The sequence below is a fragment of the Dipteris shenzhenensis genome, chromosome 28 (assembly GCF_047967505.1).
Source record: "Dipteris shenzhenensis isolate YYH24624 ecotype China chromosome 28, Dip_SZ_1.0, whole genome shotgun sequence".
Taxonomy (NCBI): Eukaryota; Viridiplantae; Streptophyta; class Polypodiopsida; order Gleicheniales; family Dipteridaceae; genus Dipteris; species Dipteris shenzhenensis.
Genome location: NC_141623.1, coordinates 8,560,398 through 8,585,786, shown reverse-complemented (window position 1 = coordinate 8,585,786; position 25,389 = coordinate 8,560,398). Strand labels below are relative to the sequence as shown.

Here is a 25,389-nt window from a genome sequence, read left to right as displayed (position 1 = left end):
CAGTCTTCTGCATTTCCTCGTTTGAAGAAACATATTCCCATGTTCATTTGCAAAATGACTATGACTCGAATGTCCACCACAATGGTTTCCTCTTCTGCAAAAATTCCCTTTTGATTGCTACTGGATTGGCCGCCTTGATCGTCGTACTGCTTCTTGCAATCTTATGACAGTAGTTGCACTAGATGTTTGACATGTTGGTGGATGCATTCCCTCTTCCTTTGAATCTTCCTCGGTTGGAATGATTTCCTCTTTGCTGATTCTAATGTTACTGAGGATGATGCTAATGCTGATTTTGACTTTGTTGATGACTTTATTGTTGATGATGACCACTTCTCTAGAATGATCTACCTCTGCCTCTGCTTCTATCTGAAGCTGTGAATGCCTGATCATTAGAATGGCCTTTGCATGCATGAATGGCTTGCATCATGAGTTCTTTACCAAGTAAGACTGACTGAAGTCCTTTGAGTGTTGGTATTTGCCATTGAATGGAAAAACTCTAGACTAGATTATCGTATCCCTCTCCTAGTCCATTCACGATGACTTGAACGGTGTTGAACTACTTCTACTAGATTCATGGTCTCTCCTCCTGCTTCGAATTGATTGCTATAGTCTTTGATCCGAAGTACATAAGCATGACCGGTTTCACTACTATTGCCGAAACTCTGGTTGATTTGGTTTCTCAATGTGAGAATCTCGAAAGTGTTCTTGGACTCCTAGAGAGCTACGAACATATCCCATACTTCTGTTGATGTCTTGACAGTGTTGAGCTGTCCTAGCATGACATCTTGCACATTACTTGATCAGATGATATGCATACTTGTCTTTCTTATCCTATTTTGCTTGTGCTCGGGCATTGGCAGGGTCTGCTACAAGTGTGAAAACTATTTGTGTAGCTGGAGATCGCGCTGTGGATCCTACTACCACTGTTACTGTGACATGTGGAGTAGAGCTGTTACTGGTTGGACCGTCCAATGGTCTAGGTGTAGATCCATCGACATATTCCCATTTGTCCTGAAGTACAAGAATGGTCTCCATTCGGTATTTCCATGTGCAATAATTAGAGTTGTCTAGCTTAGCAGATGCCTCCAGATTGAGGTTGCTAGTTATACACATGGTGCAAGAAACGTACTCAAAGTGTCGTGAAAATCACTGTCTGAATCAACTGCAAAACATTGACTGTAGCAAGTGAAATCTAAACTGTCGGTGAAGTTAAAACTACAATCTATAATCCGATCTGAATTACAAGGCTTATGGCAAATGATGCTAGGAATAGCCAAGAGGCTTTACAAGGTTGGAATAAAGTGCACAATGCCGTGAAATAACCGAATAGGCTTTACAATGGTGGCATGTGTGTGTGAAATCAAATCATGTGCTATCTGCCCACTGAACAATTGACAATGCCTCTGAACACTCTGAAGTCTACTCACTGAACTGATGAACGTTAGGTTTCAGGTAATGTGATGATGTTAAACCATATGTGAGCATAGGGACTGACTCTGAGTAGGAACTAGTCGGGAATTTTAAGCATGGCTTAGATTGGCAACTTGGAGAAATTTGAAGTGTCTCCTCTATGGCGATGTAGTCTCTTCTGATCTACATCTATACCAACCGTCGATCGATGAAAGAACAGCAAATAATTTCTTTTCGTTGGTTCTTTTTATGTGTTGGTTTAGATGCTTCGATGTAGAGGCTGATGTGCATGTAGGAAGTGGATTTGTCGACGAGGATCAAAAGTGAGTGATACTTTCGCCGAAATGTGTGTGTGATGTGATGAGCGCATAGAGCACAAAAAATCAAGCGATTTTTCTTTTTGGAGCACCCTAAAATTCTTCCTAGATCAAGGGACACGGTTTGATCTAGGTGGATGGGCAAAAAAGGGTGCAAAGTGCTCAATGTTGATGTGGCACTCAGGGTCACATGCAAGGGTGTGCCTTCCAAGGAATGTGCTAGTGGAGCAGTGATGATGTGGCAACTGGGTGCACATGCAGTGATTGTGTGTGCTTGCAGAGCTTAGCAAGGGGCAGATGTGTGCTGAGGTGGCATTGGCTGACCTAACCCAAGGTCATGTTGACCCAACCATGGTTAGGTTGACTAAACCATGGTTTGGTTGACGAACCCAGGGTCAGGTTGACCAGAGTCAGTTGATGATGTGGTAGATGATGATGTCAACAATGATGCAAGATATGCCATCGTGGCAGATGATGTGGCAGATAGGATGATGATGTGGATGTTGGTGATGATGTGGCAATAGCGAGATGCTACTGACATGGTAGCAAGAGCTTATGTGGTAGATAAGGTGATGTGGCACATGCTCCATGTGTCAGAAGCTTGAGGAGCCTTAGAATAAAGTGGTGGAGCCCACGTGTCATGCTACGAGTTGTCGAAATCCTTTGTTGATGCTGATAGAATCTTTTGAGATTCCATCATCGTATTTCTTATCGTTGAGACCGACTGGGATGATTGAAGCTGGGAGAGAGGTCGTTGTCTCTTTCTCTCCTAAGAAGCGATGAACGAAAATCTCTCATGAAAGTGTAGATGAAAATTCTCTCAATGCAGAAGTTCTCTCAATCCGGAAGTTCTCTCAATGCAGAAGTTCTCTCAATGGAAGAGACACTCAAGAGCTCTCAATCTCTCGATCTCTCTATCTCTCACACAATGATCTCAATACCTTAGCAAAAGGCAAGGGAGCTCTGATACCATGACAAAATATGGAGGGGAGAGGAGAAGAGTGGAGATGAGGAGAGAGGGCATAGCTAGAGAGCACACCACAAATAACTAACTATACACTAGATTTAGTTGAAAATGTAGAATATATACAAACCCATTTAGGGTTAGGGTTAGGGTTAGGGCATCTAACCCTTTCCTTTATAGTAGTCTATTGGGTTAGTGCTATGCACATATGATCACATGATCTTGAGTGTGGTCTCTCAACATGTCTTTCGTGAATCCTGTTGTGCACTACTTTGCATGTCTTAAGCATTTTGTTGTTTATTACACCTTTCTATCAAAGGCACTTGTTTGTGACTAAAGACTGCAGGGACATATTCAAGTCGAAGAAATGGCAATAATAAATTAGGATTGAGCATGTGTTGCTGCTTCTGCTTGTGGTTCCGCCAACCTTTGGGCAAGCCTTATGAATGTCAAAATTCATTCATTTCTTTCACTTGTTTTCACCCAAAAAAAAAAATTTTGCACATTTGGTTGCCATTAGTTTTTAAAGATTTTAAGGAATCGGTCACCCCATGGGTTGCACCGATGGCCCGACTAGCAAATATGCAAATGCTCTTGGCATAGTTAGGCATAGCCAAACATCCGTCCCCATGGCGAGGCTCAAAAGCTCTCAATGGTAAAGCTCAAGATCCATTTAAAGAATTGCAAGACAATCAGAAAGGTTTTTTTAAATGTAAGTGATGTGTTTTTTCTTCTTTTTAAACTAAGCCTCACAATGCCTATGTGGAGAGCATGTTTTTCTATCTCAAATAGGGCATTGCAGATGCTTAGTTTTCACATCGAGACATCCAAGGCCACAAGCTAGAATAGTTGAAGCATAGCCTTTCTAAGCATTCCATGGCATATTTGCTTTGATAGTATATCGTGGAAACGGGCACTTATGCCCCCTATGATCTATGAATGCCCCTTAAAGAGGCATTCATAGATCGAATAGAAAAAGTGTGTGGCTTATTCATGCAAAATTCATAGATAAGGGACTTTTAAATTATAGGTTGAATGCACATGATATATAGGATTCACAAATGGTGAACCCGCGATCGCGCAAGTCATGATTTTAGCCTACGACTCAATATCATCTGGTGAAAAAAATGTAACTATTATAGAAATTCAACCTTTGGAGAATATGAGAGAATTCATATAAGAAAGACCTAAATAGAAGGGTTACTTGCAAATATAATAGTTGAATTCTATTTCTAATTAATTATCTAATTATATTTACTCCTTCCATGGAAAGAAACTATGTACTTCTTGACAACTAGGCAATAAGGAATGCAAAAGAGGTAGCATCTAGCAAGTTATATGGGCCACCTTACGAGGGATAGAAGAGAGACTACTCATTTGCAATTTATAGTATGAGAATTCTATTTGTCATTAGAGAGAATACATTTTGCAAATTTAAGTTGTTATCTTTCCAAAAGGTTGAGTTATAATGGGAAACATTTCAATGGATTGTATTATAAGAATTCCTATTATAGCAAGTGAAAATGAGCTAAGGATTTAGTAAGCATGCATTTTCATTTTTGTAAGAATGTTTTATCAATAATCTGAAGAGCTACTTACATTCTTATGAAGATATTTAACCTTTGAAAAATCAAAAGGAATAATCCCACAAAGAATCAAAGCATTGCCTTAAAAAGTTATCACAACAGCGTTAGAGCCCTTATTATTGTGCCTCCTCCTCTTCTGTACACATAAGTCAAAGTCAACAAAATCACTAAATTCCCAAACCATTAGAGTAATTAGTGTGCAAGGATACTTATCCAAATCAAAGAAAGAGTATTACGTTTTGGCAAAATCCAATCCAAGGAGCATTTTAAAGGAGATCATTCTGCTCATACTCTAGGATCTCGCCACAAACTCTTAAATATAGCATTTTTATCCTCTAACTACCATTCATGTATTCTCGGTACTTCTAAACATTATAAAGATCTTGTAAAATCTTTTAAGTATTGAAAGTTTCGATCAATTAAGGCTACAAAGCCATAAGCCAATAACTAAGGCATTCCACCATACTTAGGGCCTTAGCACATGGATGGGGCTAGCATGGGTTAAGGATGGGAATATTTTTGTCATCACTACTCCCATCCTACACCAAGTGGTCTAGGATGGATTTAGAATGGGAGTAGCCACTTTTTCTCCCATCCTGGACCATGGCCTCTAGACCCTGGCAGCCAGAATGGGTTCCCCTTTTTTAGGGATTCAAAAACATGGAAGGATGACATGTGTCCTTGTTCCCACAAGGTCCCCACCTCTTAAACACATGAAATGATGCCATGTGTCCTCTTCCTCCTAAACCCATCCCTGGTTCTTTTTTTGTCAGCACATGGTGGGATGGAAATACGATAGAAATATGCATGGGACCACTTGGGACCACCTTTTCCCATTCCCATCCTATTTCTTCCCATGTGCTAAGCCCCTTAGGACATGGCCCAAATATAAATTAGGATCTAGTCTGGCTTGTTTGGGGAAACGATGCAAAATCATCAAGGAGAAGCTGACCCTGTCCACGACAAACAAACCCACGATGCTCGTGCATCTGAAGAAGTAGTGCTCCTTCATAAGCCTAGACCTGTTGATTTTCTCCCTAGTGTGTTTGATGCTCTTCAAGAGATGCAAAGGTAAAATCTATTGGAGCAAGCTCAAGAGCAAAAAATCTCACCCGAAGCCGTTATACTATTGGAACGACACCGCCACCACTACAATGGTTGAATTCAGCAAGCATACAATGCGCTTGCCCCTCTTTCATCTCATAATGGTTCAACATCACCACAATAGGAAGACCAAAAGCAAAGTCTTCCTCCAACTAATGCTGCTCAGAGGAGAACGCTTGCTTTGCAATGAAGAAAAATTTTTGTGGCTAGTGAAGAAAAGTTGGCAGTGTCATGGAATCTGCATGGTTTTGCTCCTGGTTCGTTAAGGCAAAACGAGGATGTTTGTATGAAGTAGCTCTTTCTTATATAGTTCTCACTCGACAGTCTCATCTTCAATATCCTAGGAGAATAATGAAGACTTAACAAGCAGCCCACTAAAATGTTTCCTAATGAATAAGAGACTAAGCGCCAACGTATACACTATCGATCAATGTAGAACTACAAGAGTAACCCAAGATCTAGTATCTAGATAAGAAACACACCCAATGCCCTACAAAAGTTTGTCCTTCAATATTTCTATTCACCATTTTATAAAATATATGAAATATGCCTCTCCTTACCACCTCCAATACCTAGATATATAGATACACAAACCACAAGGGTTGACCCTAGCTCTATTGATGTAACTGAGAAAATAAAAAAACCTAAGAAACTACATTAAAAGAAAATAAATGATAGTGCATCAAGCTGTGGTGATCCTTCAAGAAGTAAGATCTCCATATCAAATACCAACTTCAACAACAACTCCAAATAGACCTTGGTTGATGCTAAAAGTGAACATGTTTCTTCTTTGTCTCATAGTTGGCTTACAATGGGTAAACCTTTGGAAATCCCCCAAAAGGTGAAAGTAAGCATAATATAATTTGTTTACTATTCCGGTAACATTGGGTAGATATCTATAGAAAGCACTACACCCCCACAAGAAGCAACATAGTTTTAAGACAACTATGCATAAAGAAGTCAAAAACCCACCAAGTTTGTACTATTCTTCGTCAATCAAAGACCAAATTATGGAGCGTCACAAATAATTTCCATCTAGCAATGCCACCAATTGTTTCTAAATGTGTAAAATATCCAATTAAGACTAGCACCAAACTGAAATGACAGTCAATCTCTCCACTTGGGAGGTTAAATTAAGTTTGGAGGCGCACTTATACCCAAGACAACACTAACATAGCATCATTAAAGTGATAAATCATAACTTTGAGACACCAAGCACGAGAGGAAAGACAATGCAGAATAGTACTATATGAGAAACTTGAGTAGTACATGTGTCTGAGAGTGTGATACAAGTGAATTCTTTCTATACTAAACAAACATCCCCACATAATTTGTCAATCACTTCTCGACAAAGTGTCTGTAATCTGTTAGGGTTTCTACGTTGTGATTCTCATTAGTCAAGCTATTTTCATGTGCATTTTGTAGTTTCAAATTGCCTTTGTTTGCATCTAGGTACTTATTTTGTTCTACAACTGTGCTGAGCCCAAATCCTTCATATTCCTAAACCATTTAGTCCTACTAACACTACCTTGAAGGTTACTTTGAACTCTAGCTGCAAGGTTGATCCATTTTGAGTGTCTAAAGAATACCATTGACAATGAATGGGTTCTAACTTGATAAAGATATGGCTATTCTGAGTCCATGAGGTTTATGTTATTAATAGAAATAAATGGGTCCTAGCTTGATTTTTGTGGTGTTGATGGTGTCATATGGGTTCAAATTGTTGCAACCTTGACTAGATTGGTCACTGAAGAAATGTATCACCGAATCGATAGTGATACAATAGAACAAGTTACGGTAAAAAGTGGTACAACGTTTATACCTTCGTAAGACCAAAATTTATCCAAGCTTTTAAATTTGTACAAGGTTTTCCACTTATAAAGGACAAGTTTCATAGTCATAAATCCTATGTCCTAGAGATGAGCCTGGATAGTGAAGATACTAGAACATCTAAAGTTGCAGATATCTTTCTTGCACTACTACTTGAAAATGGATGTTCATAATTCCCCGTAGTCGTGACCATGTACAAAGAAGTCATACCATCGATGGATAAAACATCTAATTATGGATGCATGATGGATAAAACATCTAATTATGGAGATGCATGATGGATAAAACATCTAATTATGAGACGTACAAAGGATATAATATGCATAAGCATCAAATATGATAGAGGGAAGCGCATCAATGATAGATGTTTGGCAGAAGCACAACATAGGCCAACCTTGAGGAAGTGATGTTGAGCACAAGTGATAAAACTTAACTTAATCCCAAAGGGTGCAATACTTGGTGAAAAGATTTTCAACCATTGGCACATCAATCACAGTTGAGCACTCTTGGCCAAGCTTATTGCGTGAGGCCTTACCGCAAGCTCAAAACCTGGGAAGGTTATCTTACAACACAGCCTACTCAGAAACGGCTTCCCTCTTCCCCTTCCTGATTTGAATAGCTAGGCCTGAAGATAGTTTGCCCTCTTTCTGCCCCAATCTGGTGTAGTGGGACCCAATCCACAGTTTGTCCTTCAATATTTCTATTCACCATTTTATAAAATATATGAAATATGCCTCTCCTTACCACCTCCAATACCTAGATATATAGATACACAAACCACAAGGGTTGACCCTAGCTCTATTGATGTAACTGAGAAAATAAAAAAACCTAAGAAACTACATTAAAAGAAAATAAATGATAGTGCATCAAGCTGTGGTGATCCTTCAAGAAGTAAGATCTCCACATCAAATACCAACTTCAACAACAACTCCAAATAGACCTTAGTTGATGCTAAAAGTGAACATGTTTTGGAACTACAAAATGCACATGAAAATAGCTTGACTGATGAGAATCACAACGTAGAAACCCTAATAGATTATGGACACTTTGTCGAGAAGTGATCGACAAATTATGTGGGGATGTTTGTTTAGTATAGAAAGAATTCACTTGTATCACACTCTCAGACACATGTACTACTCAAGTTTCTCATATAGTACTATTCTCCATTGTCTTTCCTCTCGTGCTTGGTGTCTCAAAGTTATGATTTATCACTTTAATGATGCTATGTTGGTGTTGTCGAGTATAAGTGCGCCTCCAAACTTAATTTAACCTCCCAAGTGGAGAGATTGACTGTCATTTTAGTTTGGTGCTAGTCTTAATTGGATATTTTACACATTTAGAAACAATTGGTGGCATTGCTAGATGGAAATTATTTGTGACGCTCCATAATTTGGTCTTTGATTGACGAAGAATAGTACAAACTTGGTGGGTTTTGGACTTCTTTATGCGTAGTTGTCTTAAAACTATGTTGCTTCTTGTGGGGGGCTTCCAAAGAGACGTGTAGTGCTTTCTATAGATATCTACCCAATGTTACCGGAATAGTAAACAAATTATATTTTGTTCTACAACTGTGCTGAGCCCAAATCCTTCATATTCCTAAACCATTTAGTCCTACTAACACTACCTTGAAGGTTACTTTGAACTCTAGCTGCAAGGTTGATCCATTTTGAGTGTCTAAAGAATACCGTTGACAATAAATGGGTTCTAACTTGATAAAGATATGGCTATTCTGAGTCCATGAGGTTGATGTTATTAATAAAAATAAATGGGTCCTAGCTTGATTTTTGTGGTGTTTATGGTGTCATATGGGTTCAAATTGTTGCAACCTTGACTAGATTGGTCACTGAAGAAATGTATCACCGAATCGATAGTGATACAATAGAACAAGTTACGGTAAAAAGTGGTACAACGTTTATACCTTCGTAAGACCAAAATTTATCCAAGCTTTTAAATTTGTACAAGGTTTTCCACTTATAAAGGACAAGTTTCATAGTCATAAATCCTATGTCCTAGAGATGAGCCTGGATAGTGAAGATACTAGAACATCTAAAGTTGCAGATATCTTTCTTGCACTACTACTTGAAAATGGATGTTCATAATTCCCCGTAGTCGCGACCATGTACAAAGAAGTCATACCATCGAATTGGAGATGCATGATGGATAAAACGTCAAATTATGAGACGTACAAAGGATATAATATGCATAAGCATCAAGGATGATAGAGGCAAGCGCATCAATGATAGATGTTTGGCAGAAGCACAACATAGGCCAACCTTGAGGAAGTGATGTTGAGCACAAGTGATAAAACTTAACTTAATCCCAAAGGGTGCAATACTTGGTGAAAAGATTTTCAGCCATTGGCACATCAATCTCTCTTGATTGACATAGACTTTGACTTTTTTTAAGCCCCCCCAGAAAAAAGGAGTCCCATTTGAAAAACACAAGAAAAATACCGTGCTATCTTTGGCCTCAGGGTGAAGCTAGTAGTTATCAATACTAAGATACTTGGAGCAATTGTCTTCTATAATGCATACTTCACTCATACATTTATAAAATTGCCTCAAATTTTTGGGCCCAAAAGAAGAACACATCCTTTGAATATCCAAAACAAACAATAACTTGTATCATCATCATCAAGCCTATAGTCTTAATTCTCTTTAAACCAACCATCTTCACCATTGCTCATGTATTTTTCATGCCACCCCTACAAACAGGGAATTCAATGTAAGGCCTCTCACCAAAACAAGTATCTTGCCAAGTCATCAAGCTCAACTTAAACTAGCCAAAACCAATGTTTCCTCTAGAGACTGATTGCATGCACTTTGCAGATTTTATCTATTTAATTCAAGAGACACCTTAGTGCAATAAACACCTTTTCTTGCATACAAAGCAAGAGTTTGAAACTCCATAAGCACCAAAATTCCCTTTCAAATTGAATATAAAAAATGTCATCGACTTCAAATTGAGGTTAAGGTACATGACAGCATAATGTTGTTTTTCTTTACTTCAAGTTCGAGCCTGACAAATTCTGTTGGAGCTGAAATAACAGAGAATAAAAAAAGCTGGAATCTACGTGCTTCAATAAAATCCTAAGTCCTCCCACAACACCTGCATAGGACAAAAGACAAAACTGATAAACTTTAGGGACTCTCTTTTGTTTTCAAGATAATGTAACTTCTCTTTGCTAAAACAACCCACCTACGTGGCTGGTAATATTAAGATGATATCATAACCATAAAGAAAGTGACCACAATCTTATTAACTCGTCCTCGGCTACATTGGAATCACCGTTACATGTGACCTATTAACTCGCCCTTGGCTCCATTGGAGTCGCTGCTACATCTGACCTATTAACTACTATGTGACTATAATCAAGCATAAAGCAATGCGTGTGACTCAGCAAAAAGAAAGGTTTAAGAATAACTCAAAGAAAAACGAAAAAGGATGCTTGCCACGTCAAGTTTCAACAGACAATTTCTTTAAATCACTAGCATGTTTTGAGAAGACTTTAATAATGAGCTAGCTTTCCCTTGAGATTTCTTTTTGTTTCCATACTAGCCTTCTATGTACCCGAGGCCACAGCCTCTTCGAATCCTTCCTCACTCAAAGAGGGGATTAGCCATCATCGAGCCAAAGATGCACAGTTGAGCACTCTTGGCCAAGCTTATTGCGTGAGGCCTTACCGCAAGCTCAAAACCTGGGAAGGTTATCTTACAGCACGGCCTACTCAGAAACGGCTTCCCTCTTCCCCTTCCTGATTTGAATAGCTAGGCCTGAAGATAGTTTGCCCTCTTTCTGCCCCAATCTGGTGTAGTGGGACCCAATCCACCTTCTACTGCTGACCTAGGACCAACCAGGCCTAAAACCACACTAATCCCCAGGCTATTGGGTTCATCTGGGTGACCTTCCCAACGGTGAGCCCCCGAATGAGGAGGAGATGGGGGAGTTGTACCAGCAGCATTTGGGAGATGACACGTGGGCAAAGGAATGGAATGCCACGGATGCAGATCTGAGGGAATGTGCAGGGCTGCTACATGGGCAGTAAGGCTGCCATGTTGGGAGCATGAGCAGCAATGCCAGGCTGCTGTTGGAGGGCAGCAAGAACCCTCTAGATAGAGGCCTGTACCTCTGCATAAGCTGAATCATAATCTCTAGTAAACAGATCTACTCGGCCTTTGGCCTGCATAAGTGGAAGGGGAAGTTTCCTTCCATAAACAATCTCAAATAGTATCTTTCCAGTGGAAGTATAGTTGTAGGCGAATTCAACCATAGGCAAGCACTGTTCCCACATCCTGTTTCAGCTCCCTCCCCCCGCCTTAGCCCCCTCCCCATTGTCTCTCCAACGCGTTGCTTCCCCCCCTAGCCTCTCCATCAACCCACCCCCCTGCCCTATTCAGTTCCTCCACTGCAGGACTCTGCCCTCCTCTCCATCGTGGGCACTGCTGGCCCTGCCTCCTCCATCGCAGCCGCTGCCACTGCTTCGAGACTGCCTCCACATTGCCTACTGTTGTCCCTCCATATTGCATGTGCCTCAGCATTGTCTGCCGCCTCTCATGCTCCTAATGTCACCCCAGAATTGTCCTGCCTCTGCTTCTTTATTGCTACTATTGCTGCCTCTGCCTTGCAACCCTAACCTAAACAGCTGCATTGTCCCGCACAGCTGCTCTCTGCTCTCTGATCTTCTAGAGATGGTGAGTTGAGGAGTGCCAACCACACAGTTTTGTACCAGGAAAGGGGCCGATCTCAGTCGGCTATCCAGTCAGCCATTTTTGGCCTGGCTGGTCAGTTTTTATGCAGGGGGTTCAGCCCCTATAAAAGGGGCCATTTGAGGCCTCATACCTCATTACTTGGAGCAGCCCTCAAAGGAGCAAAAAGGAGCAACAGCTAGCCATCCTTGGGCCGACATTCAGGAGGTAAAGGAGACTACAATAGGCAATAGACTTAGCTCAAGAGAGGAAGCCCACCTTGGTTGACTGCCCAAGCAGCAAGGTGGAAGGGATCGCTGGACAGAGTCTACATAAGCTCAGAAGAGCACTCGGGCTAAGAGATCTAGAGGTGCCAGGCAGATAGTAGGACATTTTGGTAAGATCGGAGGACCACGGTTTGGTGGGACTCCGCGTCTCCTTTTGTATTGTGTCCAATTTACAGACAGACGTGACACGTCCCCAGCACTCTTGAAACCTCTGATCTGCAAGCGAACACAAGAACACATCAACGTGAGGAAACTGAGCAGGCTGCTCGCCACCCAACCATGACATCTACGAGATGTCATCCCGAATCATGAGATGTCCCCTCCGAGCCACGAGCTGAGCTACTGGCACAAACTCCCAACCAGATCCTAACCAGCCTGGTGTCCAATACCACCAGGTGGCGCTGTGAAGCCTGGGATCTGCTGCTGGGCCTTGGGCTACGCTATGATGCAGGCGCGCATCCGCGACTCAAAAATCCAGGATCAGACCTAGCACCTAGGAACGAAACTTGCTCCCATCGGCTCTCTGAGAACTGAACCTCTGGGCCCCTTATATAGACTCGGGCCCCAAGCGCCAAAAATAGCGAAGACCTCTAACTGGTTCGTACCCTTGCCACTCAACCTGAGAATCAAGCCTGCCTAGCTCTAAGCCTCCCCAGGCTACCTGAGCTAGTCTTGTGTACCCAGTACACGTCGGATACCAATCCGTGCACATGACATACTTCCCCTCCTCTAAGAACTCACTCCTAAGTTCGCTAAAAAACCCGGGAATGTCTTCTGGAGGTTGTGTAATGTCTCCCATGTTGCATCCTCCTCAACACGATCCTTCCATTTGATCTTGTATTCCGTGATAGTTCTATTACGAATCTGTCTTTCACGAAATTCAAGAATACATTCAGATTCGTGTGGAATAAAAGTCAAATCTGTAACTTCTATTATTTCTTGAGGAGAAACAAGTTGATCATCCGCACCCAATACTTCTTTCAGTCTACTGACATGAAATACTGGATGTACTTGAACATCAAGAGGCACTTCTAGTCTATATGCAACTGGTCCAATTCTTTTAATAACCTTGAACGGACCACAGTATCTGGGGGATAACTTCGGAACCAAACCACTACTCAGGCTCTTGGATTCCTTGGGAATTCGCAAATATACCATCGTTCCTTCAGAGAACTCTCTAGATGAACAATGTCTATTAGCATAAAATCTGTCCCGATCTTGGGCACTTCTAATAGACTCCTTGGCAAACTGCAACATTTCGTGATGCACATTAAGTAAAGAAGTTTGTGATTCCACAACCCACACACACTGTGTGAGCTCCTAGGCTATTCTATCAGTCTTCCGCTGTGCATGCCCTCTGTTGGTCGATTTCTAACACCACTGGCATCACACTCGCAAATTGCCATGCTAATGAACCGCAATTTTGTCAACTGGGCAGCTATTGCTACAAAGGCTTTGCTCCAAAGGCCTACGCTGTAGCTTCCACAACCCACACACTGTGTGAGCTCCTGGGCTATTCTATCAGTCTTCCCCTGTGCGTACCCTCTGTTGGTTGATTTCTAACACCACTGGCATCGCACTCGCAAATTACCATGCTAATGAACCACAATTTTGTCAACTGGGCAGCTATTGCTACAAAGGCTTTGCTCCAAAGGCCTACGCTGTAGCTTCCCTGATCTGCTAGAAGCGGTGGGCCAAATAGCCTTCTTATGAGCCCCTTGGGGGGCTGCCAACTGCCTGCTTGCCTGGCTGCAAGGCCAACCATCTAGACTGTAGGCCTGCCCCTGTTTTGGAACATCATGCTAGTGTCAACTGGGTCATCAGGTCTGGCCAGTCACGGCTAGCCTGCCGTAGGCTGGTCTTGGGCTGACATTCTTTCGGCCCCCTAGCCAGCCTTTTTCTCGCTGCTAGGTACATGGCTGTTGCTGTGGATGTCTGAACTGGGTACCAATTGGCTGCCCCTTGGAAGGCTTTCCTATCACTACAAGTCTTTGCTCCAAAGGCCTATGCTGTGGCTTCCCTGATCTGCTAGAAGCAGTGGGTGAAATACACTTCTTATGAGTCCATCGGGGGGCTGCCATTGGCCAACTGGCCGCCTGCCTGGCTGCAGGGCCAGCCATATAGACCATGGGCCTGCCCCTGTTTTGGCACATCTTGCCAATGCTGGTGTTCAGTTGAGTCATCACATCTGGCCAGTCATGGCTAGCCTGCTGTAGGCTGGTCTTGGGCTGACATGCCCTAGCCAACTTTTTTCCCGTGGCCTTTCAGTGCCCTAATCTTGCAGGTCTATAGCTGCCTGAGTGGCTGCCCTCTATACTTAATATCTGGCTACTATCCATGATGATGTTGCCTAAATAATGCCCTGTGTTCTCATTGGGCTTATCCTAAATGATCAATGCAACCCTAGATCCAAGCTGTAGCACTGCTGCTCTATCTAATGTGATGCAAGACAATATCAGTTCCAGCTTCACTTTACAAGTAGGTTGTTGGATAGGTCCATGTCCCAGTTTGAGAATAGTAACGCTTGGTAGAAAATTGATATCCTTATAATCAATAGCAGCTGCACCTCCCACATTTTATAATTTAAGACAATCAAGAAGGCAGCAGCCTGGGTTGCAAAATTTGCCCAGAAAGAAAACATGCACCACTGTTTACGAAACTTAGAAAAATCTCTCACCGTTTGTATTTTTTCCCAGACCCACAGGGGCATGGAGAGTTCCTACCAACCTCGCTGGATGATGCAGCGGGCTTTGAAGGGGCTTCCATCCACTTCTGCACCTGCATTTAGTTATAGCAATATGTAGCAGCTTCATGAGACAAGCCTTAAACTTTGAAAAGTACGCGGGTCTCACCACAGCAGTGAATACCTCTTCCATTGTCGTTGGAAATGGCTTGCCCTCGTTTTTCAATTGCAAAAGCCTCTGCTTCATTGTCTCATAGGACTCAAGTACTTTGTTCACAGCCTGGACACTGCAACTGCATTGCAATGCAACTTCTGCTTTCTGTTTTGCATCCAGATGCTGAAATACCAGTAGCAAAATAGCTTATTCACAGAATTCTAAAAACTCAAATCAACTTCTTCACAAACTGTAAAGTTTAGACGCACTGGCACATACTTGACCAGTTGGGTCATGAACTGCAAGAGCTCGTAGTATCACTTCCTGTTTCTCTAAAGCAAAAGCAACCTGTTCTGTCCTCACACGTAGTTGCTTTGATGCTAGACCTGTAAAGCTTTCTAGACGACGAGATTTCTTTATATCATCTGCAAAGGCTGCACGGTCAAGACACCCAAATCAAGTGGACTGAGCTTTGATCCATACCAGTGCAAAAATAAAGCAAAGATCATGACCTCTGACCAAGAAAAATGCAAAGAACGAATTGTATCATGCTTCAAACAGGAGCACAAACAGTGAAGGATTGTTGAGAGAGTGTGGAAGATGGAAGAGATGGAGGAGAGAAGGAGGCAGGCTTTCTAGACGATGAGATTTCCTTACATCATCTGCAATGGCTGCACAGTCAAGGCACCCAAGTTAAGTGGACTGAGCTTTAATCCATGCCTGTACAACCATAAATCAAAAGTCATGACCTCTGACCAAGAAAAAGGGTGCTGGTTCCCAAATTTTTATCTCAGTCTCTCTGAATAAGGGGGGGAGAACGTTAAATCCACGTCTGGACATAACATGGCTAGTATTACGGAGGTCAGGTTAATCTATTGTCATTTGTTCTAACCTTGGGACAGTTAGGACACATGGTACCTTTGGTACACTAAGGGTAGTCCTACGCTTGAGACACCTAAAGGCCAAGACACCCTGTATCTATATATAAGTGAGTGCCATTACTCAATTAGGTCATTCTTGGGAGTGGGGCCTTCCAAGGATACCCAGCTGGGTTGAGAGCCCGGTTGAGAGCCCGTCTAGGCCCAATGATGTCTATACGCAGATACGGCTGCGTGGTATGTGGATGGGTACCCAGTCTTTAGCTCAGGGGTGATCCTGAGGGATCCATGGTTGGGTGCTGATGCGCTAGCCTATAGCAAAGGTGTCCTTGTGTTTGTACATTGATGTTCGTTCAGCTTGCAGTTTAGCATGGAGTTACAATGACCTTCCTAACAAGGACTAGGTGTGGTCCGTGATCAAAGAAAAGGAAGGAGATTGGGCACATCAAGGACAAGCACTATAGGATCCTAATATACAAATTTGGAAATAGCATTGCTTTAATTACAGGATTTGGATGTATTGAATCGCATTTTGCATTTTTCTGCATTTTGGAATTGCATGCTTGCATTGACCATGGTGACTTTTCCCACCATCTTGGCTTTGATTTCTAAGATTATCCTTATGCATCTTTACATTCTCCGAACAGTCTTTTTGTAGGTTGCCATTAGAAGAATGACTTCCCTCTTGACGATCTGTGTCCTTTACGTTTGCATGTTTCATGATTGCATGCTCACGATCTGTGCGCTTTACTTTTGCACGTTCCATAATTGCCTATCCTGCTTCTAGGATCTATCACTGCAATTGTACATGTGTTTTCTTGGGCTAGAAAGATGCCATCACTACGTCGGAAGATAGACTCTTAGTCTTCTTCTTCCACTTCCTTTGGTTCTTCTGAAATTTAGATCATTTACTCTCTCTCTCTCTCTCTCGCAAAATGAAAGACATGCAAGCAGCCTCAGAAGGGGGCAGCAAGGCCATGGAAGAGCTCAAAGCAGAAAATGAGACTCTTAAGAGAGAGATGATTACCATGCAGGCCACCATGAACGCTAAGCACGCTGAATTTGCACAACAGCTCAGATGCTCGAATGGACAGCAGTGATGAAAAAGGGATCCACAGCCCCCAAGAAAGTGCTTATTTTTGAGACCTTGGAGGAGAGAAAAGGAGAACCAGCAAGGCACTGAATGTCTTAGTGAGAGGCTTAACAGTGGGAGATACTCCAATGGCAGATGCCCAAACTTTGTTCACTAAGATGGGTGTTAACCTCACATGCGAGACAGCTTGGAGAGTTGGCAAAACGGAGCTACCCACAAGACCCTTAGTGTTGAAACTCCAGGCAGCAATGGATAGATCTACCCCCATGAGCATGAGGGCAACTCTGAAAGGGACCAAAATAAACCTAGATGATGATCTCACAATCCTGCAGCAGGAACACCAAAGGGAAGGAATGGTACGTGTAATGGCAGCCAGAGAAGCAGGGAAATGGGCTGCCTACAAAGATGGTAGAGTGATCATCAGGGAGAGAGTAGACAGGGAGGAGAAAGAAGATGAGGAAATATGACGGTGTCGGACCATTGGGCTGGGTGCACGAAGGGGGCTGAAGTAGCAGTGTGGAATTGCAATGGTACCCTTTGGTCCGATCTTGGAAACATACACCGACAGAGACACGTCTTCTACACCGAGACTCATGAAAGCCCGGAAAGAGGGCTGCCGACAAAGACGAAATATATCTGGGAATCAGCCCATAGGAAGGAGATGAGGGGAGACTAGGGGATACGGGGGTCGGGAGGCATGGCTGTCCTTTTTAGAGCACACCTGAGACCACTTATATCTGTGATCCAGAGAGAGGAGCATGCACGACAATGCAGGTACGAGTTCAGCTACCAGATACACGACCGATTTTCATCGCACTGTGTTACTTTCCACGAGAAGTCTCCATGGAGGGGCACAGCCCATATGAGACTATTATAATGGCATCACGGAGCTCTCCAGACAGGGGGATACTCCTTCCTTGGTGACTTCAATGCACGTACTAGGGACAAACAGGTTGGCCTGCTAGATTTGGATGATGATTCCCTCATAGTACCGGAGATAGTGCAGCAGAGCTGGGAATAGTGAAGCGGTCAGCAGATGCACCAGTGATATCATACGGGAGACATCTAATTGACTTGATCATATATAACGGTCTCCGGAAATGGCCATCATCTGGTAGGCTATCCATGACTTGATCATATATAATGGTCTCCGGAAATGGCCATCATCTGGTAGGCTCACTTGTTTTCCACATGGTGGAGGAAGAAGCACAGTGGACTGACTATTGGGTCCACTAGCTTTTGCCTCACGGATACGCGATTTTATTGTGCCCCCTCCTCCACTTGGTGCCAACCACTCATATCTAGCCTTTTGTATCTCGGCCGCCATGCTAGTCACGAGGAGGGCCCCACTCATGTTCAAATCCATTTTGATCGTGCTTTTGGGGCATCTTCCCATCTAGGGCACGTGCAGTTCAAGTCATGGGAAAGGATGTGGTGGCAGCATCTTGTATAATTGAGACAAGGGTATCCAAGGCGTGAGCAAGGTCCATCCCATCTCCAAGTAGGGCTGGAAGCTCCGAGGCCAAGTGGCTCACGCATACCCTTGGTTTGACGACGTGTGCAAAGAAATGAGAGCCCACCTCACACTTGAGCGAGCATTGGGACATTTGACTTCCCCAAAGGCACAACGGATCTCACGCCAAGTGACACGGCGTAAGAAGCGGTCTTCTTTCATACACAGGATGGATGAGGGGATCGGATCCTTTCGCGGGGGGGTCCTACTATTGGTTGGCGGCTCTTATCAAAGAAGAAGCGGCCCATCCCCATCACAGATCTAGTTGTTTAGCACACCTCTGCATGCTCCCTATACGATGTCCCCTGTCAGACACCAAATGGAGGTCTTGACTCTGGTTCTAGCACAGTTGTTCAACCATGCCGTATGCCATGGCTTCCCGCCTACCTGGAGCACTACCGCCATAGTACCAATACACAAGGCAGGCGACCCCATGGCCACTGAGAACTACCGTACTCTTATGATTGGCCACACTCTAGCTAAGATATATGGGTTGGTACTAAAGAGGGAGATCAGCAGCCACACAGAGGGTCATGAGCAACGGGCTTGGTTTTTGGAGACAGCACTCCACGCTAGACCACATCTTCACCTTGAGGGCTATCATTGAGGAGGCGAAGTCAAAGCACCAAAAAGTCTACAGTTGCTTTGTAGACTTTCGTAAGGCCTTCGAAATTGTCCCATGTTCCCGCCTGATCTGGAGGTTACAAGAGTTGCAACTCCCAGAGATCATGATTTGCGGGTGGGATGAGCCTATATGAATCCGTCGGAGGGAGAGTACGTGCCCCGGGAGGTCTATCGGACTAGGTTGAGAGCACTATCGGAGTGAAGCAAGGCTGCCCCCTCTCACCAACTCTCTTCGGGTTCTATCAATGAGATTACATCCTTTGTAGGCCGCCTAGGTGGAGAGGGTTCACTTCTGGCTGGCCTGATGGTGCAAATATTGCTGTACACAGATGACATAGTCCTCATATCATTCTCAGCAGAGGGATTGTAGAAACATCTAGAGGTTCCGGAGGTGTTCTGCAGAGAGAGAGACTTGACAGTTAACCTTGGAAAGACCCAGGTTATGATCTTCAACACCTCACAAGCAGTGTCCCATCGACATAGTTTCACATACCCAGATGAGCCAATGGAGAGTGTGCAGTCTTACACATATTTGGGGGCATTGTTCACCAGACCAGTTTTCATAATGACCAATGCAACTACAGCACAACTCACACGAGTCCAGGGTGCTTTGGGCCGACTAGAGAGGCAGTGCTTCCAAGCACCCTTCCAGGACCCCCCAACGAAGGGTTGGCTTTTTGACACCCTTTTTGTTCACTAGGTTAGCACTTTAACTTTCAGCAAGGGCCTTAGTGAACCCTTTGATTCAGCCCACAGCGGCTTGTATGAGTTACTTTTGGTTTGTACTTTGTCTCATAGGCCCGCGAGGCCTCCCGGAGACGTTAATACATCTCTCTCTCTCTCTCTCTCTCTCTCTCTCTCTCTCTCTCTCCACACACACACAGACTTTTTTTTTTGTATTTTCATTAAGAAGAATGTACATTCATATCTGTCACACACACACATATGTATGTACTAGATGAATAGATTAACATGCCCAAACTCATCCTTTAAAAACAAAACACATAGTACAGTTCAAACTCATGATAGTCACTCACAAGATTGAAAACCATAGCCTCCATCACACAGGAGCTGGCTACTATGACACCCCCACCGATATGTTGGAAAGGTCACCTCCCCATCTGTAAGCCCCCAAATGAGGAGAGCGTGGGAGAGGGAGACCTAGGGCAGAAGATGCCCAGAGAAGAAAGAGAGAGGGGGCTGCCACATGGGCAGCACCTCACAAGAGAAGAAGGCTGCAAAGGACGGAACCTGTGAAGGAGCAGAAGGCGGGGACAGCAGGCCCTAGATCTGATCTGGCAGGGCGCGATGACATCAGCAGCGTACGGCTCTGCACGGAACTGGGAGAGGGCCTGGCAGAGGCACAGTTATGGCAGCATGTGCAGAAGGAAATGTGGCTGTCAATGGGCAGGAGGCAGGCCTTTTATAGGCTGGATACCTGCCTTGACTGGAGGGCCAAAGGACCCTGAAAGTGTGGGCCAAAAGCCCTGGGGGGTGTGCCCTTTTAGGGCTGGACCAGCCACAGACTGGTCCGCCAGTCTGGTCGGCCAGTCTGTACCAGGCAGGTCGGTTTTTTTGCCAGCCCCCTTGGGGCCTATAAAAGGAGAGGCCCTGGGCCTCATTTCACATCACTTGGTGCAGCAGTTCAGGGAGCAGAAGGAGCAGCAGATCAGCCACTTGTGGGTCTCTATCCAGAAGGTGACAAGAGAGCTGTAGAGCTGCAGACCTAGCTCAGAGTGCTGCCCACCTAGGCTGGTGCAAAGACAGCAAGGTGTTGTAATCTGGACGGAAAGTCTACAGAAGCTCCAGGTGGAGCACGCAGGCTCAAGTCTAGAGATAGCCAGCAGATAGGAGAAGGACCTTGTGGTAAGATCAGAGGACCACATCATTGGTGGGACTCTGGATCTGTCTCTTTTGTATTGTGTCCATATTTGTGGACGGAAATATATATTTTGGTGGTTTCTCTATCTGGTTGGTTCATTGTCTATTGATGAGTCTGCACACCTATTGTATGCACATAAGTAAAGAAGTCTGTGATTCCACACCCACACCGCACACTGTGTGAGCTCCTGGGCATTACTATAAGTCTTCCGCTGCGTGTACCCTCTGTTGGGTATTTTCTAACACGATATCAGCAGCTGACGGCGGGGTGTAGACAATAGTATAAACATATGTTTCACACATACATATCCACACACCCACACATACATATCCACACTCATCATTGCAATCATCATCATTGGTTGAAGTTGATATAACTCGTTGTTCATATCTTATGCATGTCAATTGACTCTCTGATGCAACTATTGCAATGTCGAATGTTGGTCCACTATATAAATTATAGTATTGAGCAAATGTTGATATGCCATCATCAAATATGATGTCATACTTCATAGATGTAGATTATTTTCTTTTGCATTCTGATGCCTCAATTTTGCTTCATATGGCAATGGTCCATTGGACTGTTTTGATTGCCAGACAATGGCAGTTTTTTTTCTCTTCTTTTTCTGGCAGTTTGCACTGGAGAACTCTGCCGTTTTGCAAGTTGGCTTAGGCATTAAATTGCTTTTTGTAGGTCTGCTAACATCGGTTTCTTGGTCATTGAGTAGCTCTGTCACACTTATTGTTTGTGCTAAGTTCCTAAGCTTAGCTTCGACGCTGTAAGCTTGTTGTTTGAGCCTGTCTGATGACTTTAACGTTGCTGTTGGCTGTGTTTGACGTGGCTTGCTGTTGCAAGCTTGCTCGCTCATGCTCTCTTGCAGCCTTGCAGGTCGCTCTTCGAACTCTGCCTGCCAATGAACGTCTGCCTTCTTCCTTTAGGCTTTTGCCATAGTTTGGTATGCCTTTGCCTAGTTTGGTGTTGTGATAAGCTGCCTCAAAGCTTGACCACTTGCAAGTAGCTTGTGTCGTTGGGGCTACCTTCAACTCTCTCTGTCTCAATGTTGTTTACTAAGGTCATTGTAGGGCCTTTTGCTAGCTGTGCATGCTTCGCAGTCTCTGTTGCAGCTGTTTGCTAGTGCTTGCTGCCTGTGGTTCACACCTGTGTGATGGTGAAGCATTTCTGAAGGTCAGCATTGAACTCTTTGCCTGCTCTTGTGGCTTGCTCTGCTCCGTTTAAAGGCTTCCAAACTGTGCTGGTGTCTGGCACGTGCACGTTGCTTATCCCCTTTCTCGGCCGTGCTCTTGGTGTGGTGGCCAGTCATCTCTTGGCCTGGCTTCTTCTTGAGTCACTTGACTAGCATCATCCGCTCGTTACAGTACCAGCATTCTGAGCTATCATGACCTGCTTTACACTATTTTCTGTGGCATTCTGCTTTGGTACGTTCGCCACATGAGCACTTGTTACATTACTTCTCACTAGCTCTTGCAATGCTTTCTTTCATTGTGTGGTTAGTGCTTCTTTCTTTGCCTTAGGAGACAGGCTGGCCTCTTCCTCTTCCTCTTCCTTGCTCTCCTCGATTTCATTAAACTAAACCGTGAGTGAGAACCAGCTGTCAACATATCAACAGGTTCCTGCTGCATGCATAAAGGTATATGAAGATGCTTAACCGCAATGAGCACTAATCTTTTTATCTGCTGCTCGACATAGGTCTTGAAACTGCTACTGGCCGCGGATACAAGTTGCTGAGGCTTCTATTGCATGTTGTTACGTAGACTATGGCCTGTTACAAAGCTCTTTTCTGCTGCCTAAAGCTGATTTCTTGGACCAAAGGGCCAATGATGGGACCTTTTTAGACTCTGGCCCTAGACATTCTAAATAACTCGTGTGGCTTCTCTAAGCCTCTTTTAGGCCCCTTTTTGCACGACAAAGACTTTTGGAAGCCTTGAGATGAGCTGGAAATCTCGTCAAGCATTGGGGAACTCACCCTTGGAGTTTTCACCAAAGAACTCTCTCTCCCCCCTTGAAGTAACGACTCCATGACTCAAGGAGCATGATAAGATAAAAGGTGTGTAGGGGATAGAGTACCCACACACAGGCACGAAAGAGGGGGGTGATAAGGTGAGAGAGGAAGGTCGCCATGTAGATGGATGGGTAACCAACAGTAAACAGATCCTTTATTTATTACATTATTGCTTGAGATTGCCATCCTCAGCAAGTTGTGACTAGTTTGTCAAAAACTAAGTCCAAAAAATGGTCTGGAAAATTCTGACATGTTGAAAAAACTAAAAAGGGCAGTACAATTATCTCCTTAAAGGGATATGGAAACATCTTGCATTAAGAGATGGTTGCTAGCAAATGAAAATCCATCAAAGGCTTTGTTCAGCAGAGTTACACACAATACTAATGCTAGTGTCCACAATGAGATCGCCATTCATTACAACACCCAAAAATAAATAAAACATTGAAGTCCGGGCTCCATTGCCTGATGGCCGACGAAGCATCGGAGGACCCCCTGGGATGGTAGCCAGGAAAACGCACCTCCCGCTTACCAAAATAAAGGAATGTGCGGGCTCTGTAAGGAAAAGTTATCAATCGGACAACGTACTCAAAAGAGTCATCTCAGAACCCTGCTGGGGGGACTGCTGTACCGCCTCAGACGTCTTGCCCTTGAAAACACCCTTAATTTTGTCGACCCAAGAAAGAAAACCGGACGAATTGCCATCGGCAGCTGTTGCTAAGAGTCTTGCACCACCAATGCACCTCGAATTGAAGCTTGCAGAATGCTGGAACCGCTTGGACACGTCTACCTGTCTCCAAGAGAGAGGAGGATGCTGCTGGCGCTGCTGCAGCAGAGCTAGACGATGTAGAAAGCTCATGGAAGAGACAATCAACGGCTCTTCATACCATTCTATATGATCAGAGGACTCAGTTGTGCAAACTCAGAGAGCTTCAAGGCGCATGTCCATACTGTCTTTTTTTTGGGCCTGCAGTAGTTCGAAGTGAAAATTATATACTTTGGATTTTTTTTCTCGTCCTTTGACGTTGTAATTTGTGGGCGGTTGGATCTCACACGTGGAAGACCCTCTTGCCCCTCCCCTCTTTGGCGCCATCCGTTTGTAACAGGTGGCCTTTGCCTACGACCAGCGCCGTGCCTGCCATGCAATTTGCATGTGCTTGTTGTCCGTTACGCCAGTTAGCCTTTGCCCGCGACTAGAGTCGCACATGCCATGCAATTCGCATGTGCTTGTTGGGTGTGCAAATCTGACCCTCGCTCGTGCTTGCCATGCAATTCGCAGGTGCTCGGCACCTGTGGAAGCCTGGTGTTTCCTTTTTTCTTGCCTATGCTCGCTCTGCCGGTGGTTTCCCTTGACGTTCGCTGCTTCGAGACGGTATGGGCTTGATGCCAACAAAGAAATCACAATTGGGTGTTTTGTTGTTGTACGTGGGCTCTGCGGATGTGACGCTCAAGTGTTTTGTTGTCGATGTTCTCTTCGAAACTGGGTTTCCATTGTGCATCTCTGTATTGTTGCGCGCGGTGTTGCTCCATGTCTGCATCAGTGCATGTTGTTAGATCGCCCCCCTCTGATAATTGTGACTGTGTTTCCCAGAGGGTGTTTCCTTGCTTCCCTTGTTTATAGGCTTGTTGGCTGAAATTTTAGAGCATCTTTTGGGTTTTTTACCAAACCCACGTGCGACATACAAATCGCAGGTGCTCCCACATGTCGAAACTTCGTGTTTCCTTTCTTCTTACCCATGCTCGCTCTGCCGGTGGTTTTCTTTGGCGTTCCCTGTTTCCAGACTATATGGGATTGATGCCAACGAGGGATTCTGCTTCATACTAATGAGGGATTGCTCTTCCATGGCATGCTAAGTTGGTAGATTTCTTTAAAAGAGTGTTCTGCATCGACGTTGGGAGCTATATCTTGTGTGCAATACTTGCTTGCGCGAATGGCTAGTGTTGATGAGGAGCAGCAACTTTCGGGTGACTTAATGGACACGAGTAGTGGCCAATTTGAGAAAGGTTATTTGCTTCATCAATTCTGAATTCTGGCTTTTCTATTCTGTCTTTCGTATTTTGTTCTTCTGATTCTTGCATTCTATATACATGCTGAGTATGGCGAAGCTGAAGCCAAGCTATGTTGATGAAGCTACATCCCGTCTTCATGGTAGGTGTGTTGTGGGTCATTCAAAGTCGTATTTTTCTTGAGCTAGTTTCTTGGAGTTGCTTATACATCACAATTGGCAATGTTCTTCGTGAACCACATAGATACAGTCTTGGAAAAGGAAAAGATTTGTTAAGTAAATTCACCTAAGTGGGTAGCTTTTTTTTTTTTTGCCGAAAAAACAGTGCTAATTATATTACTTCGAGAACAAGATAC

General features: G+C 43.9%; 1 protein-coding gene across 2 annotated transcripts; it reads right to left on the bottom strand.

Moving 5' to 3' along the window:
* Positions 1-10,121: 10,121 nt before the first annotated feature.
* LOC147883137 (SEC-C motif protein) lies at positions 10,122-24,036 on the bottom strand. Of its 2 annotated transcripts, none has more exons than XM_087400014.1 (5): positions 23,616-24,036; positions 15,300-15,454; positions 15,051-15,185; positions 14,861-14,961; positions 10,122-10,319 (listed from the first exon to the last, which is right to left on the bottom strand). In XM_087400014.1, exons 1-5 carry the CDS (start codon positions 23,884-23,886, stop codon positions 10,301-10,303), a joined length of 681 nt encoding a protein of 226 aa, XP_087256140.1. In that variant the 5' UTR covers positions 23,887-24,036; the 3' UTR covers positions 10,122-10,300. The 2 variants fall into 2 exon arrangements, with proteins under 2 accessions (XP_087256140.1, XP_087256139.1); XM_087400013.1 differs by having other exon boundaries at positions 15,051-15,203; positions 23,616-24,033.
* Between the last annotated feature and the right edge of the window lie 1,353 nt (positions 24,037-25,389).

Bases quoted from the DNA above. Each gene is read 5' to 3' on its own strand.
- LOC147883137 (XM_087400013.1), bottom strand. From the start codon at position 23,886: ATGAGCTTTCTACATCGTCTAGCTCTGCTGCAGCAGCGCCAGCAGCAT. The intron at 15,204-15,299 runs GTATGTGCCAGT...CTGGTATTTCAG, and splicing joins TTCATGACCCAACTGGTCAA to CATCTGGATGCAAAACAGAA. The intron at 14,962-15,050 runs GTATTCACTGCT...AACTAAATGCAG, and splicing joins TTCCAACGACAATGGAAGAG to GTGCAGAAGTGGATGGAAGC.